Genomic DNA, 21722 nt, shown 5'->3' on the forward strand with positions numbered 1-21722 from the left:
TGTAATTAACAAGAAAGACTATCATTCACTACATTTATGTGTCCTGTATTAAAGATTCTTTCCAAAGTAAAGCTAATTATCATGCTTACCCTATAATTTTAACTACCAAGTCACAATACTAGATAAGGGCCAATTTTCAACAGCTTCCTGACCTTATCCGACCTAAAGAAACTAGTAGCAAACAGAAAAATTGATGGGGGTGGGATGGAGAAATTGAGCTCCCCCATGAATGTTCAAATCCCATCTTTTTGCAAATTTCAAGTACATCTGTAGGGAGCACCACCTATGCCTGCCTATTTAGTGCTGGAGGTTATTTAAATATACAAATGGAAGTTTTGTGACTATTTTACCAGGTGATGAATTATGTGACTAAAGGTCCTTAAAGAGATTTCTGCCAGTCATTCCCATAAAGGATCCAAATCTCTTCTTTAAAAATGTTTTTGGAACCCCAATTTTTTCTTACTTTCCATGCAAACACTTGATGAGTCTTGTCAATTTACATGACACCATCTTAAAACCTTTACTAGCTAATTTTACGGTTTCTTTCCCCAAGCAGCTTTGTTTTGGTGTACATTTCTCTGAATCTTTTATCCCTTTTGTTCAGATTTTTATGTCACACCCCTCCTACTGTTTTAGGTCTCGATTTCCACAACATTTTCTGAGTGAATCCTTGGGATTATTACATATAACACTTAGGTCTCATCATAACAATTAGTAACTTGTTTACATCTTTAAATTCTCTCACCCTGAAGTTTAAAAAATAGACACATACCAAAAGTAAATAGCTAACACTGTTTAATTAATGACTAACCTGGTCACTCAGTGTCAATAAATACAGTACTAAAACCCAATGTAATCTCCCATCCGTAACCCTCTTTCCCTTTACTCCTAATCTCAGCCAGTGTTTACGTGCAAACAGGCTGCCGTAACTTCACCAGAAGTGCGGCGGAGAGGGAGCAGCTCCGAGGAAATTCCCAGCCAATGTTTCCAACACTCTGTAAGTTACTCTTTAAAATTTAGGTTGCACATTTTATCAAACATGCATCATATTTTCAGAACATGAGAATTCACTCGCGCTGTTTCCTTGGTTACACTGCAAACACAAAAATTTCTATCAGCAGTTTAAGGCCAATATATATAGTCAGTTCATTGCTTTGTAGAGCATTGATCTACTATTATCTTCCTGCCCCCTCAGATAACTTGGTTCTTTTTCATTCTCAGAATATGAGCTTTGACGGTATTGACCTAGTTTGATAAAACTGACCATTTCCAGATAAGAGTCTGTGGAGCTAGTTTACTTGAAGGAAATTAATGAACCATCTTTTTACATATAAATTGAATTCAAATTCTCAAACTGCTATTGGATTCAAGCCTGTGTTCTATTAAATTATTAGTTGAGGCTCTCAATTATGAACTCAGTAACATAGAATGGAATCTTGTGGAGGCAGCGGGAGTCTTGGCCGCTGGCTGGTGAGTCACAGAGAGCTCTGTGCTCACCTCTATTTGAGAAGGACTGTCACATTGTGTTACACTGAGGTGCTTGATAGGTCAGGAGTGGGCCTTCCTGTAGGATCAAGGACTTCAGGAATGGAAGCCTCACCTGCTGAGAGCTGCTGGCCAATAGGAAGTCAGCAGCTCTTTGAATGGCAGTGGTGGCTGTTGCCTGTATGACAGCAACTCAAGGCCCAGGGGCATTACTGGATCCCAGGCCAGAGGTGAATGATGACAGGCAAGGGGATCGCAGAATGGTAGTCATGGGGAGGGGTGTTGGCAGCAAGGGCATGAGTCTCAGCAAGCCCCCCCTTCTTGATGCTAGGTTCCTTGATTGGGCACTGAATAACTTTGAACAAGGAAACTCCCTCCCAGGAGTCTGCAAGCAACCCTGGACTTGTTTGCATGTTGTGTTCTCTATACTAGGTCATACCAGCAGCACCAGGAAGAGGCCCTTAAATGGACATGTGGGACAGGGCACAAGATTCTGGTTGTAAACATTATGCTACCATGCTGCACATATTTCTATTGAGAAATGCCCATTCCCTTCTGAACTCATCTGTTTCAATTACCTCATGTCTTACTTTGCATCATATTCCTATTTTTTTAAATTTCTGTTTCCATTCTTCAGAATAATAAATCAGTGCAATGAAGTTTGATTGGACTGTTTAAAAAGTTCAGCTTGCCATAGAAAATAAGTCCAACTTCCTTAGCCTTGTAGTAAAACATTAGAAATAGAAGCAGCACTAAGCCATTCAGCCTTTGAGCCTGCTCTACCTTCAGCAAGATCATGACTGATCTCCTATAAGAACACCACTTTCTTGCCTTATCTCTGTATTCCTAGATTCCCTTAGTGCACAATAAGCTATCAATCTCAATCTAAAATATACTCAACAATTCTGCACTCAGCTTTCTCAGGTGGAAAATTCATAAGAACATAACTAAAAAGAGCAAGAGTAAGTCATTTCACTCTTAGTGCCTACTGCACCATACAGTAAGGCTATGTCTGATCTTCTATCTCACCTCCGTCTTCCTGCACTATCCTTTTTATCTTTTAATCTGGAAGGCTGTTTATTCTGAGACCGTGAGCCCTGGTTTGAAATTCCCTGTCAGGGAAAATATTCTCTCATCATTTCCCTGTCAATCCCCTTAAGAATTTCCATGGTTAAATGAGATCATTCTCAATTTGTTTAGATTCTAGAGAATTTAGACTTGGTCTACTCAATCTCTCCTCACAGGACAATACCTGCCACATCCAGTCGTGAATGGTTGTAGTCAATTAAATAACTTGCTGAAAGGAGGCGGCTCCACAAATTTCTCCATCCTCAATGATGGGAGAGCATAGCACATCAGTGCAAAGGATAAGGCTGAAACATTTGCAATAATCTCCAGCCAAGAATGCCGAGCTGATGATTAATCTCGGCCTCCTCTGGAGACCCCTTGTGTCACTGATGCCAGTCTTTGGCCAATTAGTTTCACTTCAGGGTGGCACAGTGGTTAGCACTGTCTCATAGTGCCAGGGACCCGGATTTAATTCCAGCCTGAGGTGACTGTGTGATTTTGCATGTTCTCCCCATGTCTGTGTGGGTGCTCTGGTTTCCTCCCACAGTCCAAAGGTGTGTAGGTTAGGTGGATTAACTGTGGCAAATGAACAGGGTTACAGGGATAGGATGGCAAAGTCAGTGCAGATTTGATGGGTCAAATTGCCTCCTTTCTGCAATGTAGCGTTTGTGGCTTCTATGTCAATAAATGGCTGAAGGTGCTGGATATTGCAATGGCTAAGGGGCTTGACAATATTCTGGCAGAAGTAATAAAGATTTCTGCTCCCAAACTTGTTGCTCCCCTAGCCAAGTAGTTCCACTACAGTTACAACACTAGCATCTACCTGGCAAGGTGGAAAACTGCCCAAGTATGTCCTGTACACAAAGTTATGTCAAATCCAACCTGGCCAATTACTACCCCATTAGTCTATTCAGCAATAGTGTGATGGTAGGGGTCCGCAGTGCTATCAAGAGGCAGTTGCTTAGCAAGAACCTGCTCACTGATGCTCTGTTTGGGTTCCAACAGGGCCACACAGCTTCTGACCTCATTGCAACCTTGATTCAAACATGGACAAAAGAGCTGCACTCCAGAGGTGAGATGCAGTATTTGACTGAATGTAACATCAATAAACCCTAGCAAAACTGGAGTCAGTAAGAATCAGAGGGCGATCTTTGTTGTTTGGAGTCATACCCAGCAGAAAAAAAGATGATTGTGGTTGTTGGAGGTCAATTGTCTCTGTTTCAGGACATCACTGCAGGAATTTCTCAGAGTCATGTCCTTGCTCAACAATGTTCGGTTGCTTCATCAATGACCTTCCTTTCATCATAAAGTCGGAAGTGGGGAAGTTCACTGATAACTGCACAACGTTCAGCACAATTCATGACTCCTTAGATACTGAAGTTGTTCATGTCCAAATGTAGCATGGCCTGGACAATATCCAATCTTGGACTGACAGGTGACAAGTAACGCTCGTGCTATACAGATGCCAGGCAATGATCATTTCCAATAAGAGAGAATCTAACCATCGCCCCTTGACATTCAATGGCATTACCATCGCTGATTCCCCTCCATCAAATCCTGGTGGTTACCATTGACCAGAAATTAAACTGGACCATCCATATAAATACTGTGGTTACAAGAGCAGATCAGAGGCTAAGAACCCTGCAGTGCGTAATAGATCATAAGACATAGGAGCGGAATTAGGCCATTCGGCCCATCAAGTCTGCTCCACCACTCAATCGTAATTCAATTCAATAATGCACCTCCTGATTCCCCAAAGGCTGTCCACCATCTGCAAGGTATAAGTTAGGATGTGATGGAATATTTATCACTGACTACAGCTCCAACAGCACTCATGATGCTTGGCCATCCAAGATAAAGCAACCCACTTGATTTGCATTCTATCCACCATCTTTAAGATCGACTCCCTCCACCACCGATGCATTGTGGCAGCGCTGCATATCATCTACAAAATACTCTGCAGGAACTCACTAAAGCTGCTCAGACACCTTTCCAAGTCCATAACCTCTAATATTTGGGATAAGGGTTGCAGATTCTTGGGAACGTTTGTGCCTGCAAGTTCTCTCAAAGCCACACCACCCTGATTTAGACATATATCACCGTTCCTTTGATGTCACTGGCTCAAATTATTGCAACTCCCTCCCTAGTAGCACTGTGGGTGTACCTACACCACATGGATTGCAATGGTTCAAGAAGGCAGCATCCCACCACCATCATCTCGAGCAATTAGGATTAGGCAATAAATATGGCCTAGCCAGTGACACCCACATTCCATGAATGATTTTTTTAAAAAAAACCCTTCATTCCAAGAATCAATCTAATGATACTTCATTGCACTACTTCAAAGGCAGGTATTTACTTCCTTAGGTAAAGAAAATAAAATTGTACACAGTACTCCAGGCTGGGTTTACGAAGAACTCTGTGTGGTTCATGCATAAGGATGTCCAGGTCCCTCTGAATATCAAGATTTTCTAGTCTCCGATCATTAAAACAATTTACCAAGGTGGATAACTTCACACTTTTCCACATTGTGTTCCATCTCCCATGTCCTTACCCAGTCCATCTATCTATATCTTTTTGGAGCTGCTAAATGTCCTTCTCACATTGTACTATTCCTCTTAACTTTGCATCATCAACAAACTTGGATATGTTATAGTGAGTTTGCTCATTTAAGTCATTGATATAGATTGAAAATAACTGAGGTTCAAACACTGATTTTTGTCATACCTACTAGTCACAGCCTGACAATGCAAAAATGACCTGTTTATTCCTAATATTTGTTTTCTGTTCAATAATCAATCCTTGTTAATGTATTATTCCCAATTTAATGGTCGCTTAATTTGTACAACAATCTTGTGTGACACCTTATCTGTTCCTTGAAAATCTAAATACAGTACATCTACTGGTTTCCCCTATCTACCCTGCTAGTTACAACCTCAAAAACAGTAACAGATTTTTCAAACATGATTTACCTTTCATAAATGGGTCAACTGTCAAATCATGTGTTGATTTTCTGTGCCCTGTTGCATATCTCTAGTAGATTATAGCGATTTCCTTGTAATGGATGTCAGGCTCACTGGTTAGTGTTTTCCTTTCTTGAATAGCAGGGTTACACTTGCTACCTTCTAATCCATGGGAACTGCTCTAGGGTCCAGGCGATATTGAAAGATTAAAACTTGTGTATCCAATTTCTATGCAGATACTTCTTTTAAAACCCTAAAGATGCAAGCCACTGGGTTCAAGAGATTTGTTTACTTTTAGTACCATTAAATTCTTCAGTACAATTCTTTATACTGATTTTTTTTTTCAAATATCTTCATTCTCTCTCAAAGAACAAAGAACAACCCAGCACGGGAAACAGGCCCTTCGGCCCAACAAGCCCACGCCACCATTTCAACAAAGCATTTTCCTACACCTACCCTGCCCCGTGTGTATATGAATGGAACCCCTAATGTAGCCAGATTCAGGGGAGAATAGTGTCAATTTGGTACACCAATCAGCCTAAGAGCACATCTTTGGGGTGTGGGAGGAAACCGGAGCACTCGGAGGAAACCCACGCAACCACAGGGAGAATGCGCAAACTCCCACAGACACAGGCCCAAATCCATGTATCTGCACAGCTAGCAGTGATAGTCACTGAGCTGTTGTGGTGCCCGTCTGCTGGTCCAGGATTAAGCATACACAACGACACAAAGTACTTGGCCACTCTCGAAACCTCCAAGAGCAGCCCACGCACAACCGACCGTGTGCATGCCCCTCGTTTGACAACAAGGTGGACCGACACCTGTGGATTAAAAAAGACAAAACATTAACATGTAATACTACATTTCCGGTGTCGTCCCGAGGCTCTGACCCTATTTAATACCGTCTACTATAACCCTCCATCCCTATTTCTCTCATGTGTCTATCTAAGTAAACCTTAAACAAGTCCAATGTGCCTGCCTCCACCACCTTACTTGGTAGCGCGTTCCATACCCCCACGACCCTCTGCGTGAAAAACCTTCCTCTCGTATCCAAATTATACTTCTCCCCCCTCACCCTTAAATTGTGACCTCTCGTAATTGTCCCCATTCTAGGGAAAAGCCTACCACTGTTGACTCTATCTATTCCCTTCATTATTTTATACACCTCTATCAGATCCCCCCCTTAATCTCCGTCTTTCTAAGGAGAAGAGCCTCAGTTTCTCCAACCTTTCCTCGTAACTCAGTCCTTCCATGGCAGGCAACATCCTGGTAAATGTCCTCTGCACCCTGTCCAGGGTCTCCACGTCCTTCCGGTAGTAAGGTGACCAGAACTGGACGCAATACTGAAATGCGGCCTAACCAACGTTCTGTACAACTGAAGCATTAGACGGCAGCTCTTATACTCTATACCCCTTCCTATAAAGGCTAGCATTCTGTAAGCTTTCTTCACAACCTTCTCTACCTGTGTTGACACCTTCAGAGACTTGTGCACTTGCACTCCCAGGTCCCTCTGTATTTCTATACTCTTAATCGGTCTACCTTTTATCACAAAGCTCCTCCCAGCATTATTCCTTCCAAAATGCATCACCTTGCATTTGTCAGGATTAAATTCCATCTGCCATCCACCTGCCCAATATACCAACCTATCTATATCCTGCTGTGTCACCTGACAGTCCTCCTCAGTATCTGCCAATCCTGCCATCTTGGTGTCATCCGCAAACTTGCTGATCACACCACGTATGCCCTCTTCCAAGTTGTTTATATATACTACAGAGAGGAGAGGTCCCAGTACTGAGCCCTGTGGCACACCACTGGTGACTGACCTCCAGCCAGAAAAAGACCCTTCCACTACTACTCTCTGTCTCCTATTGCCCAGCCAGTTTTCGATCCACCTAGCTACCTGTCCTTATATCCCATGTGCCTTAACCTTTTCTACCAGCCTACCGTGAGGGACTTTGTCAAACGCCATACTGAAATCCATATAGATGACATCAACGGCTCGCCCATCGTCAACCGTTTTTGTCACCTCCTCAAAAAATTCTACCAGATTCGTAAGGCAAGACCTCCCCCGAACAAAGCCATGTTGCATATCCCTAATCAGATCGCAACGCTCCAAATGCTGATACATCCTATCCCTAAGAATTTTTTCCATTAATTTTCCTACCACCGATGTCAAACTCACTGGTCTATAATGACCAGGGTTATCCCTACTACCCTTTTTAAACAGTGGTACCACATTAGCTACCCTCCAGTCCTCTGGGACCTCACCTGTATCCAAGGAAGGGACAAAGATTTGCGTCAGAGGCCCAGCAATTTCATCTTTCACCTCCCTAAGCAGCCTGGGATAAATACCATCAGGCCCCAGAGCTTTATCCATTTTTATGCTACCTAAAAACCTTAGCACTTCCTCCCTTGTAATGGCTATTTCCTTCCACTGATCCACAGCTCCCTCCAAGACATTACACAACACCAAACCCCTCTTCTTCGTGAATACCAACGCAAAGTATTCATTCAGGATCTCCCCCATTCCCTCAGACTCGATGCATAGCTCCCCTCCTTTGTCCCTAAGAGGACCAATTTTCCCTCTAACCACTCTCTTGCTCCTAATATAAGAGTAAAATGCCTTTGGATTTTCCTTAATCCTGTCAGCCAAAGCCATTTCATGCCCTCTTTTCGCCCTTCTAACTCCCCTTTTTAGCTCCCTCCTACTCTCTCTATATTCCTCCAGCGCACTCTCCGTTCCCAGTTGTTTTGACCTAACATATGCCTCCCTCTTCTTCCTGACCAAGTCTTTGATACCCCCCTGTAACCCACGGCTCTCTAATCCTGCCTTTCCCATCCTTCCTCTTTGCCGGCACATGCCTTTCCTGCAACATTATCAGTTTGCCCTTGAAAGCCTCCCACTTACCAACCGTGGACTTGCCAGCTAACAACCCCTCCCAATCAGTGTCCTTCAGCTCCCTCCTAATCCGGCTATAGCTCGCCTTCCCCCAGTTCAGTACCCTCCCCTTCGGACGTCACTCATCCCTTTCCATTTTTATCCTAAAGTAGACGGACTTGTGATCGCTGTTAGCCACATGTTCACCTACCTCAACCTCAACCACCTGCCCTGGCTCATTACCCAACACTAAATCCAGTATAGCCCCCTCCCTAGTCGGGCTAGTTACGTACTGCTCCAGGGACCCTTCCAACACACGTTTTACAAACTCCTCCCCAACCGTACCCCCAGCTCTAAGCACCTTCCAATCCACTCCAGGAAGATTAAATTCACCCACTACAACCACCTTATTCTTTCTGCACCTATCTAAAATGCCTCTGCAGATACCTTCCTCCACTGACCTCGGGCTGTTGGGTGGCCTATAGTATACCCCTAGCATCGTAATCTCTCCCTTTTTATTCCTCAACTCTCGACCCTAAACTCGCTATTACATTCCTGCAATGAAGATAGATATAAACTCGTTGTTTATAGCCTCTGCCATTTTCTTGTTTCTGTTATAATTTCTCTTGCCTCTGTGGTAGGATTTTCTCCGCTGCGTACCAAGTGTGGTGGTGGGTGAGGAAATTGACATTTTTTGTTCTCTTACAGAAAGTGTGGTTAGAGGAGTGGGATTAGCAAAGAGAGGTCAGAGTGCAGTGATTCCTGCTGTGAAATGGAAATGAGTCACAGATGATCGGCAGTCCAGGGACTATGTGGATCTCACAGTCTGAAATCAGAGATAGGAAACAGTGCAGAAGAGCAGCGGGCAGGAACAATCATTGAAAGCATGGTCTACCCCAACTGTAGGTAGCAGAAAGTGCTGTCCTACAATTGATGTCCATGGGTGTGGCAAGCTATGTACTGGGCTAAAGATGGCATGGTGATGGTCACGTGAGCATCTGCAGCCTGTAGATGGGGAACACAATTTGGGGGGAGGGTGTATGAAGCAAACATGGGGGAGAATCCCTGTAACTTACGGTGCACATGGTCTCCAGATGATGTGGGTACAGGTCCACTTGTGGCATGGGCACTTTGCAGATGATTGGCTTGGGGGGAATGTGGCTACACCCACCACCACAATGACAGGGTCCAGTACTAGTGGAGAGGTTGGAGAATACCAGGTGGCATCTGTACCTGCATATTTTGAGGCTCCAGGTAAATCTGAGGTATGTTGAGAATGAGAGAGGGAGAGTTGTACTCTGTCCTGTAATGCACCGCCATGATGACACTCAGGTAAAATGATGTCTTCCAAGATTGGAAGTAAGATAGATCCTATCTGGGAAGGGTATGAGGAAGTGTAGGAGGCCGACTATGCTAGGCTCTGGTGCTCCTTCCTGGGATGCATACTTACTTGGTGCCACCACAGTGCAGAGGGTTCAGCTCAGTTACAGAGGACTTGGAGCCTATTCCCCAAGAGACAACAGCAGGCCAGAGTTTCATCTTTGTGCTTTTAAAGGGATAAATACCAATCAAATAAGGTGCTTGAATCAAGGTGAGATGCCTGAAGATTGGAGAGTGGTAGTGGTGTGCCTTTGTTTAAAAAGGGCTGCAGGGAAAAGCCTGGGAACTACAGGCCAGTGAGCCTCACATCTGTTGTGGGTAAATTGTTGGAAGGTGTTTTGAGAGACAGGATCTATAGGCATTTAGAGATGCGAGGACTGATTAGGGACAGTTAGCATGGCTTTGTAAGTAGAAAATCATGTCTCACAAATTTAATTTTTGAAGGGGTAACCAAGAAGGTAGATGAGGGCCATGCAGTTCATGTTGTCTACATTGACTTTAGCAAGGCCTTGGACAAGGTACTGCATGGTAGTTTTTTGCATAAAGTTAAATCTCAAGGGATCCAGGGTGAGGTATCTAAATGAATACAAAATTGGCTTCTTGACAGAAGCCAGAGGGTGGTTGTAGAGAGTTGTTTTTCAAACTGGAGGCCTGTGACCAGCGGTGTGCCTCAGGGATCAGTGCTGGGCCCACTGTTATTTGTCATTTATATTAATGATTTGGATGAGAATATAGGGGGCATGGTTAGTAAGTTTGCAGACGACAGCAAGATTGGTGGCATGGTGGACAGTGAGGAAGTTTATCTCCAATTGCAGTGGGATCTTGATCAATTGGGCCAGTCGGCTGACGAGTGGCAGGTGGAGTTTAATTTAGACAAATGCGAGGTAATGCATTTTCATAGATTGAACCAGGGCAGGACTTACTCAATTAATGGTAAGGCATTGGGGAGAGTTACAAAACAAAGAGTTCTAGGGGTACATGTTCATAGCTCCTTGAAAGTGGAGTCACAGGTGGACAGAGTGGTGAAGAAGGCATTTGGCATGCTTGGTTTTATCGGTCAGGACATTGAATGCAGGCGTTGGGACATCTTATTGAAGTTATACAAGACATTGGTAAGGCCACACTTGGAATACTGTGTGCAATTCTGGTCACCCTATTATAGAATGCAGAAAATATTTACTAGGGTGCTATCGGACCTTGTTGGATTGAATTATAAGGAGAGGCTGAATAGACTGGGACTTTTTTCTCTGGAGCGTAGGAGGCTGAGGGATGACCTTATAGAGGTCTATAAAATAATGAGGAGCATAGACAAGGTAGATAGTCAATATCTTTTCCCAAAGGTAGGAGAGTCTAAAACTAGAGGGCATAGCTTTAAAGTGAGAGGGGAGAGATACAAAAGTGTCCAGAGGGGCAATTTTTTCACACACAGGGTGGTGAATGTCTGGAACAAGTTGTCAGAGGTAGTAGTAGAAGCAGGTACAATTTTATCTTTTCAAAATCATTTAGATACTTACATGGGTATGATGGGTATAAGAGGGATATGGGACAAAAGCGGGCAATTGGGATTAGTTTAGGGATTTTAAAAAAAAATGGCTGCATGGACAAATTGGGCCGAAGGGCCTGTTTCCATGCTATAAACCTCTGACTCTAATAGCCTCAATTAAAGTTCCAAACACTGCGTAGGGGAAGGTAGGAATGGAGCCTTAGAGTGAAGTGGGGACAGCTGCATCTGTTCTGTCATCCCATCAGTGAAGGGAATCATGGGTTAACAATTTATGCCACTCATCAAGGGCCAAAAATTTTTTAAATTAATTCACCATGAGCAACTGAAATCTCATTGTCACGTAAACTTTGCTCTGGACAAGGGTAGCCAGGCTCAAAGATACACGGGCTTCACAGCAAGCTCTGGGTTCTCAACAGGGCAGGGTGCAATAGATTGCACCAATGTGGCTACATAAGCTCTGTGGCAGCAGCCCTTAATTTTCATTAACCGCTTCCGTTTCACCAAGGGCTTCCAGCCCATCAATGTAAAGTTGGTGTGTGACCATCGCGAGCACGTCCTGCACAGATATGTATGGACCAGTGGGAGTTGCCATGACTCCTAGACCCTCAGTCAGTTCCAGGAGCTTGGGATTATTGAGGTGCTGGAACATCTGCCGGGATGGTTGCTGGGTACGTGGCCTGTCCACTTAAACAAACACTGGCTCTTGGCTCTGGTACGTTGCCTTGAGATTTTAGCTGAGAAAAGGTTCAATGCAGTTCACACCACCATGTGCTCTCTCATTGATCAGACCTGTCCTGGTCACTCCATGCTGATGCTATATTAAGAAAGCCCACCAATGCCTCTACTTTCTCAAGAGGCTAAAGAAATTTGGCATGTCTAGTATGACTGTCACTAATTTTTACAGATCCACAATAGAAAACATCCTTTCCAGATGTATCACAGCTTGGTATTGCTCTTACTCGGACCAAAACTGCAAGGCACTACAAAGGGTTGTGAACCCAGTCCACCATGCAAACCAGCCTCCTGTCCATTGACTCTACACAACCTACTGATCTGACTGGGGCTGAGCAGTTGGTTGGTGTCCAGCAACCTTCCGGGTGCCAGAGACCTGAGCTCTCCCTGCCTCTGACTCTGCAGAGACATGGCTGTGAGGTGTTATAGAGGATCATAGAAACCCTACATTGCAAAAGGAGGCCATTCGACCCATTGAGGCCATTTGACCCATTGAGTCTGCACTGACCACAGTCCTACCCAGGCCCTACCCCTGTAACCCCGTGCCTACCCTGCCACTTTAGGGAAATATAGTATGGCCGGTCTACCTAACCTGCACATCTTTGGAGTGTAGGAGGAAACCCATGCAGACACAGGGAGTATGTGCAAACTCCACACAGACAGTGACCCAAGCCAGGAATAGAACCACTGTGCCACTGTGTCGCCAGAAAGCAAACCTGAGTCTAAATTCGAATCTCACTGAGATGTCTGTGCGCTGATGGAGGGTGTGGGTGAGTGCTGTGATAGTACTTCCTGAGCCCTTCCTTCTCATGGGCTCGGGATGCTGCTCAGCTGGCTAGTTGGCCATAGTCAGCTGGTAGCTAAAAAAGAAGGATAATTTAGGGCATGAGTTGAAGCTAATTCAGAGTACATTGCACTCAGTGTGAATTGCAGGACTCAGTGAAGAGATGGAGCTCAAATCCATACTAAGTTGTCAGGAGAGGCCAAACTCTACACTGCTACAGGAGTGATCCCTGTCCTCCTCGAACTCACTGAGGTTGATGACCTCAGTCGTTCCTTCCCCCGCCTGGGCTTGTGCATGCTTGTTGCAGGCAAGTTTGGCCTGCATGGAGACAAATGAAAGAGATGTGATCAGAGGGGATAGAGCAGAGATTGGGCAAAATGCATGTCCTCTGTGTGTGGTGTGCCCTACCTAGAAGGGACAGAGAATGTGTGAGCAATAAAACAGACAAAGGGGTGCTATGAAAGTCTTGCTGAGATAATAGGTGCAGCTAACTGTTGAGATCTGTGCACAGATTAGCCATTTGAATACATGATGCCAAGTTGAGAGTTTGATAGTGGAGGAAGCAGAGGATTTACCCTGACGGAGCGGCAAGATAATTAATCTGCTTCCTCCACCAGATGCACTTTGCAGAAGAGTGGCAGCAGCGCTGACCACCTAGGCAATAGCCTCCCAGACCAGAGAGGTGTGTTCATGTGTTCCTTTGAGCCATCTCTGGGATAAAGAAAATGCTTGCGGGCCCAATCTCCTTGAATAAAGATCTTGAGTGCCTCTGTGGTGAAAGTGCTGCCTTCCTCTTGAGGCTACTCACCCTCTGCTTCTGATTTCCTGACATGTTGGAGGGTCTCCTGAAGACAGGTGGGCTGGAGAGAGTGATATGAGTGTGTTGGATTGGTGTTTGAATATGGTGGCTGGACCTTTCAAACCAATCATCAGATGGCAGGAGGAAGAATCGGCTGCTGGCCTCCCAGATGATTCAGAAGGGAACTCACCTGTGCATAATTAATAAGTTTTTAAGTGCAGAATCTGACACAGGATCCCGCCAATCTGGCTAGTCATAAAGGTGCTTCCAAAGCTGCCTACCATTGCACTTAGTCTCATAAATGGAGAATTCAGCCAATATGTCTCAGCATTGAACTGTTCTCAATTAAGCAAAAGAATGGGAGGAACAATTATTCTCTGCATTCCCTAAGGCTATGCCCCAACCAATCAGACCAATTTGAATTTAAACCAAAACTGCGAGATAACTGTTCCCTGGTGCATTCTCCATAGCAAGATCTCAACCAGAGTTTACTTGCAAACCAGTCAGCACCATTTATTCATGCAGAATAAATTGTTGTTCCCTTTGAAATTTGGTATTCTTGCAAATACATTGTTGAGTGCAAGACAAAAAGCTTTGACAGCATGTCTCTTTTTTTCAGCAATAGTCAAATTCTGTCCTGTGCTACTAAACAAATGTTGTCTTTTTCTTCATCAAATTCATGGTCATTCTTACCTGAATTCTAAAATTTGCCAAATTCTTGGATATATTACTTGTTTGGCAATATTAAAAGCTTTGTTTTTTAATCTAATGTGATATTTAACTTCTCTTATCAGCCACAATTACAACATTTTTATTGTGAGGTTTTAATTTCTTATGAGAATGTATACTTGTTGCAAATTGTAAATAATTAAAATGTTTGCCATTGCTTGTCTACCTTCATGTCTTTTCATGTTACTTCACAATCTACCATGGCCAACTTACCCTTCATAGTATTGGACTTGGCTATTGTAAATCACTTTCAAATTGCTCGGTAAGGATGTAACTTCATCAGAGTGACAGTCAGCATCAGATTGCCACTGTGCACCCATTTATCTGCATCAAATTTCTTACATGCCTTCTCACCAGACCTTCCAACTCAGGCCTGAGCAAGATCCAGGCTGGCGCTGCTGTCTCTGAAGCCAGTGCTAAAGTACAAAAGAGTTGAAGTGAAGGAGGCGATGCCCCCTTTCTTACTGCACTTGCTGCTGTAAAGCGCACACATTTAAAGGTCCCAGCAAAATGTCAGGCCAAGGAGGAAGTGTTTAAGGCAAGTGGATAGGATTTGGGGGGCAAAAATCACAGGTCAATGCAGGTGGGGGCATGGGGGCAGGACACCTGCAGATAGGTTGGGGGTTGTTGGACATAGGGGGTGTGTGCGGGTGGGTGATGGGTCAGACATCGCAATTAGTAAGGAGGGATTGGAGGTTGAGGGTTGGAGGTTAAGGGGTGAGTGGGGAGGGGGGTCTGACATGCAGGGGATCAGACATGCGAGGAGGTTAGATATCCAAAAGGGTTGGAGATTGGAGGAGCACACCTGTGGGGTATTGGTTTGATGGCTATGGGAAGAGTTGAGCTAGGTTAGGGATTGGGGATCGGGGGTCAGATTGGGTCTGAGTGTCCAGCAATATGGGCAGTTGGTTAGGAATAACATGGGTGGATGGTTGGTTGGTGGAGCTGAGGAAGCCGCTGAGGGGTTGGGAAAGTCCACTGGGTGATCAGAGTAACTATGTTACTCCAAAATTTTGTTATGGAGTAACCTGGCGGAATAATCAACCCTATCCAATATGCTCGTTAACCTTCATTGAAAAACATAAAAAATGAATTACCTAATGGAGGGGACATTCTGGCCTCCCCTTGGCGTGTTTCTTGAGACATCCAAAATGAGAATCTCGACAGCGTGATCTCAATTGTACCCCCAGTGACAGAATGAGATTCATGCCCAGAACCTCATTTAACATAGCATTAAAGGGTGTCCTTGCATGAGAGGTAGGGGCGTGGTGGGAGAAGGGTGATGGGGTTCTCTTATGTGTGAATGAAAGGAGTCTCCGTACTTTGTGGGGGTGGGGTCTGGTGTAATTTCTTTTTATATAGGGTGCCCTGAACTTAGGATTCCCAGTGTTGCTGGGTTTTTTTCTGACCCCACCAGCCAGCATGGGGCACTCCTGCCAGTTTATTTAGTCCCAAGTGCTGGGCTTATCTTCAAGAAAAGCCAGTGAGCTGCATGTCAGTTTTCTCACCTCAGCCAGGACTATGTGCAAAAATAAGAAAATTCCACCCATGAAAAATAAACCCTTTGATAATTTTTGGTATCCTAAAGCTTCAGTGATGTTGCAAATCACAAATGTTTAAGCTTTGTGGATTGGGGTAATTGATGACATTGATGTCAGTTACAGTACCTGTAATGTTATATCATAGTGAGATGATTAGTTTTGAGTTATTGATGTCAAATGATAGTGAAAGAACACTGAGTACAATTGATGTTAAATAGTAGCTAATTGATTACTTTTAAAGGCAATTGACATCAAATGAATGCAAATGAACACTGTTAAATGGGAATAGTGCCAAACGTTTCACATAGCAGCATACTGCTCATCAACCAGTGATTGGTGACTAGTGGAGTGCCCCAGGGGTCGGTGCTGGGGCCTCAGCTATTTACCATTCATATAGATGATCTGGAGGAGGGAACCGAGTGTATGGTGTCAAAATTTGCTGATGACACCAAGATTGGTGGAATGGCAAATTGTACGGAAGGTGTGGAAAGTCTGCAGAAGGATCTAGATAGGCTGGGCGAATGGGCCAGGAACTGGCAAATGAAATTTAATGTTGGCAAGTGTGAAGTTGTCCACTTTGGTAGGAATAACGGTAGGAAGGACTATTACTTACATGGCGAAAAACTGCAGCATGCGACGGTGCAGAGGGACCTCGGGGTCCTTGTGCACGAGTCGCAAAAACCCAGCCTGCAGGTGCAGCAGGTGGTCAGGAAGGCGAATGGGATGCTGGCCTTCATAGCGAGGGGGATTGAATATAAAAGTAGGGAGGTCTTGCTACAACTGTACAGGGCACTGGTGAAGCCGCAGCTGGAGTACTGTGTGCAGTTTTGGTCGCCACACTTACGCAAGGATATTTTGGCTTTGGAGGGAGTGCAGAGAAGGTTTAATAGGCTGATACTGGAGTTGAGGGGGTTGAACTATGAGGAGAGGCTGAATAAACTAGGCTTGTACTCGTTAGAGTTTAGAAGAATGAGGGGAGGTCTCATTGAGACATATAAGATGATGAATGGGATGGATAGGGTAGAGGTGGAGAGGCTCTTCCCGCTCAGAAAGGACAGTAGGACTAGAGGGCACAGCCTCAAGATAAAGGGGGGGGGGGGGTGGTTTAGAATGGAGTTGAAGAGGAACTTCTTCACTCAAAAGGTGGTGAATCTCTGGAATTCTCTACCCGTTGAAGTGGTGGAGGCTGCCTCGTTAAATATATTTAAGACGCGGGTTGATAGGTTTTTGATAGGCAAGGGGATTAAGGGTTATGGGGCGAGGGCGGGAAGGTGGAACTGAGCCACAACAGATCAGCCATGATCTTATTGAATGGCGGGGCAGGCTCGAAGGGCTAGATGGCCTACTCCTGCTCCTATTTCTTATGCTCTTATGGGTGGGGGGCTCAGCTCTGTCTGTTTGCTTGCAAATTTCTGGGGTGAAGTGCTTGAGCAGAGGACCCAGAGAGCAACCCCCTGACCTTTCCTTCAACCCCTCTATTCTCTTTTGCTTACGATTCCTTTGGCTTTGATCTCCATTCAGCCCACAATGAGCCTTGATCAGGGTTGTTGCAAATTGCCAGCAACATCCACTGCTCCAGGTGGGGTGCTGGCATTTGATTTGGCCACCAGCTTTTGGGGGCAGAATTTCCACCCTATTGGCTGAAATGCAGTAATTAAATGGCCCCTGTGGAGTTGTATTTTCACTGCCAGTTTGGTATTTAGTTCCTTTGGGGCTCCTGGAGTTCAGTTTAGAGGGGGTGTCACTAGTTTTGGTGATGGACATCAGGCCCCCATGTCACCGTCATTAAATTTTGCCCATACTTTTTAAATACATTTTGAAGAATGACTTTCCTATAAAGGATAGACAATCTAACCCATTTAAGACAAAAACAAATACCCTATCTTGAGGACAGAAAATGTGCTATGAAAATGTTGAGCAGAATTTTCCCATCCTGCTTGCCATGGAAATTGTAATGGGTGGGGGAAGACCATGCAAAAGTTCCTTGACCATGAGCAGGAATTTCTGGCCTAGTGGGGAGTATGGCTGGAAAACCCCAGCTGTTAAGTCCTTACAGGCCTATTTCTTGGCTTGAGTTTATTGAAAGCATTCTAAATGTTTGTTTCTTATTTTTTAAGGATTCTTCGGGAGCTACGGCCTTCATAGGATTCACTGCTTCAGGTTTTGTTGTGTTCCAAGGGAATAAAAGGATTCATCTCCTAAGATGGTAAACAGTGCTCATGTTCATCTTACGTTGATGTACATTTTAGTTCAACAACGATGTGTCTGAATATTTAACATTTTATTGTTAGATTGTGTTAGTATTTGGTATTGATGAGATGCATTAAAATCATCCCTGCTGCCAACTGCTTCTTTACAGGGTTTTTATCTGTGGTAGATTGAAGCATAAAAGATCATGATGCCATAAATGGTTATATAATCAAGGAGTTCAGATAACAAAAACCACAAATAAAAACAAAAAAATGCATTGAAAAGCTCAACAAGAATGACTCTCCCATTGAAAATAAACTTATTGCATCATAAAGCGGTCATGTCCTCAGTTTTTTCCGAGTCACCACAGGTGACATTTACCTTTGACTTGGTAAAGAAGTAGATAGTCTACAACGCATCAAGAAAGTAGCAATGCTACATTTGCAAGCAATATCACCTTTGTCATTTTCCTTGTGGAAAGAAGGTATCATTTATATAAATTACAGGGCTTTCACTGGATGGCATGGTTCTTTAAATGCAAGTCAGGCAGCATCTGTGAGTAATACAGTTGACATTTGAGAATGAGAGGACCATCTGTCAAAACTGAAGAAAGATAGTGAAGCAATAGTTTTGAGGAAATCAAAGGGGCAGAACAACATAAGAACTTGGAGCAGAAGGCAGTTCAGCCCCTCAAGCCTGCTCCACCATTCAATATGGTCATAGTTGGTCTAATCTCACCCTCAATTCCACTTTAATATCTGTTCTCCATAACTCTTTAACCCATTACTAATTAAAAATCTATGTATCTCTGTATCTCCTCCTTAAATATCTGGCCATCCACACACTCTGGAATAGTCCACAAATTCACAACCCTTTGAGCAGTAATTTCTCCTCATCTCTGTTTGAAACCTGCTACCCCTTATCCAAAACTGACCCCTCATTCTAGATTACTGCACAAGAGGAAACATCCTCTTTAAATCTACTCTGTCAATACCTTTATCATCTCATACACCTCAAATGGATCTCTGCTCATTTTTCTAAACTCTAGAGAGTATAGGCTTAAACTGCTCAATCTCTCTTTATAAGACAAGTGCCTCATCTCCAGAATCAATCTGGTGAACCTTTTCTGAACCACCTCTAATGCAACTATATCCCTCCTGAAGTAAGGGGGCCAAAGCTGTACACTATACTTCAGGTGCAGTCTCACTAATACCTTGTATAGTTGTAGCAGTACTTCCCTACTTCATACTCTATTCCTTTAGTAATAAATGCTAAGATCTCATTTGCCTTCCTTTTCACCTGCTGTACTTCCATACTAATTTTCTGTGATTCGTGCCTGAGGGGAGAAGCATGCCTCTACACCGAAACACTCTCAAGTTTCTCTCTATTTAAATAATAAGTTGTCTTTCTAATTTTCCAACCAAAATGGATAACCTCACACTTATCCACCTGCCAAATTTTGGCTCATTCACCTAACCTATATATCCATTTGTAAATTTGTCATTTCTTTATTGTAACTTACTATACCACCTATTTTAGTGTCATCTGCAAATTTGGCTATGGTACTTATTATCCCTGCATCCAAATCATTAACATAGGTTGTAAATGGCAGTGGCCTGAGGACTGACCTTGTGGCACCCCACTAGTTACATCTTACCAAACAGAAAAAGGTTAATTTATCCTGACTCTCTGCTTTCTGTTGGTTAACCAATCCTCTATCAAAACTATTAAATTACTCCTAAACCTATGTAACCTTACCTTGTGTATTAACTTGTGTGTTAATCTAAATTCTAACGATTTTCCAATGACAGATGTTAAACTAGCTGGTGTATAGTTTCCTATTTTTTTGGCTCCCTCTTTTGAATAAAGTCATAATATTGGCATCTTTCCAATCCATTGGCACCTTTCTTACATCCAGGGAATTTTGGAATATTGTAACCAATGAATCCACTATCTCTGCTGTCATTTCCCTTAAGACCCGAGGATATAGGCCATCAGGCCCCAGGGACTGTCAGCCTTCAGTGCTAATGGTTTGTTCAGTAGGTTTCCCCTATTAATTGTTCTCATTTCCCCCTTTTCCATTACTTCTCCATTATCTGTTACTATTGGCATGGTGCTCCTGTCCTCCATCTTTAAAAACTGAGGCAAAGCACTGATTCAGTGTCTCCACCATTTCTGTGTTCCCTATTATTAATTCCATAGTTTCATACTCCAAGGGACCAACACTCACTTTAGCTACTCTCTTCCCTTTATATACTTGTATAGGCTTTTGCTAACTTTTTTTACATTTTGTGCTGGTTTTCTTTCATAATGTACCTTTGCTCTTTTTATTACTTTTTAAAGTAACCCTTTGTTGATCTTTAAAACTTTCCCAATCTTCCGGCCTGTCACTGGCCTTTGCAATATGGTATCCCTTAGTTTTTGTCTTTAAGTTTTTAACTTCCTTGCTTAGCATTGGATGTTTTTTCCTCCTCTTCCAATCTTTCTTTTTCTTTGATATGTATTTTAGTTGAGAGGAATTGAATATCTCCTCAAACTATCTGTCACTGTTGATCAACTGTACTACCTTTTAGTCTTCCTGCCCAGTCCAGCAGGGCCAAATTTGTTCCTATGCCTATGTACCTTTATTTAAGTTCAGAATGCTAGTGGAAGACCCCAGTTTCTTGCCTTTGAACTAATTTTGAAATTGTAGCATGCTATGCTTACTCTTCCTGAGAAGTTCCCTAACTATGAATCAGTAATTAATCCCTTCTTATTACACAATATCAGATTCATAATAACCCACCCCTGGTTGGTTCCACAACATATTGCTCCAAGAAACAATCTTTAACATATTCAATGATCTCTCCCTCAAGCTATCTTGCTAATTTGATTAATCCAGTCAACATACACGTTAAAATCACCCATGATTATTGCTGTAGCTTTCTTACAGCCCCAGTATTTCTTTGTTTATACTGTGCCCCTCTGCAGAATTACTATTTGGGGACCAATAGATTTCCCCCACTGGGGACTTCTTTCCCCTGCTATTTCTTATTTCTACCCAGACTACGTCTTGGACTCCAGTGCCTAAATTATTTGCATTCTGATTGCTTTTTGCATTCAGATACAAAGCTTTTAAGTTTCTTCTGTAATAAAAATTTTCTGCTCATTTTTCTAAACTCGAGAGAGCATTGGCCTAAACTGCTCAATCTCAATTTATAAGACATACACCTCATCTCCAGAATCAATCTAGTGAACCTCTTCTGAATCACCTCCAATGCAACAACATCCCTCCTGAAGTAAGAAGACCAACTGAACTCCTCGTCCTCGTCCTCCCGCCATTCCCCCCAAATTATTTGTTTTTAAGCACTCTCTACGGAACCTCTGTTGAGGAACATTCGATGTTTGCACATTGTACAGCTAATATTGGAGAGATTGTTATCAATGTTGAAAGGAGCTGGTGTTTTAGATTAGAGAAATTAGGTATGTGTTATGAGATATTTACTTCAGTTGTTGCTGCTGCTTTTAAAACAACCAGATTAGTTATCTTTACAGAATCATCGAATGTTACACAAGGTCTTTAATCACTTCACTGCTGATCTTACTGTCAGCCATCTGGTTTAATTTCATTTTTCTAGCTGCTCCCAAATGTTATCAAGTGTTCTAGCTAACTGTAACCTTTTACCACAG

General features: G+C 43.3%; 1 protein-coding gene across 2 annotated transcripts in view; it reads left to right on the forward strand.

The window, feature by feature from the left end:
• frmd3 (FERM domain containing 3) overlaps positions 1-21722 on the forward strand; it is a 186172-nt gene that overhangs the window by 117380 nt on the left and 47070 nt on the right. The window contains exons 8-9 of one of the 2 annotated variants that reach the window (XM_080189680.1): positions 899-997; positions 17981-18069. In XM_080189680.1, the coding sequence (XP_080045806.1) occupies positions 899-997; positions 17981-18069 (188 nt within the window). The remainder of the gene's footprint in view (positions 1-898; positions 998-17980; positions 18070-21722) is intronic. The other variant, XM_080189681.1, reaches the window with a different exon arrangement.

Source organism: Carcharhinus amblyrhynchos, chromosome 5, assembly GCF_965287045.1.
Source record: "Carcharhinus amblyrhynchos chromosome 5, sCarAmb.v2.hapA, whole genome shotgun sequence".
Classification (NCBI taxonomy): domain Eukaryota; kingdom Metazoa; phylum Chordata; class Chondrichthyes; order Carcharhiniformes; family Carcharhinidae; genus Carcharhinus; species Carcharhinus amblyrhynchos.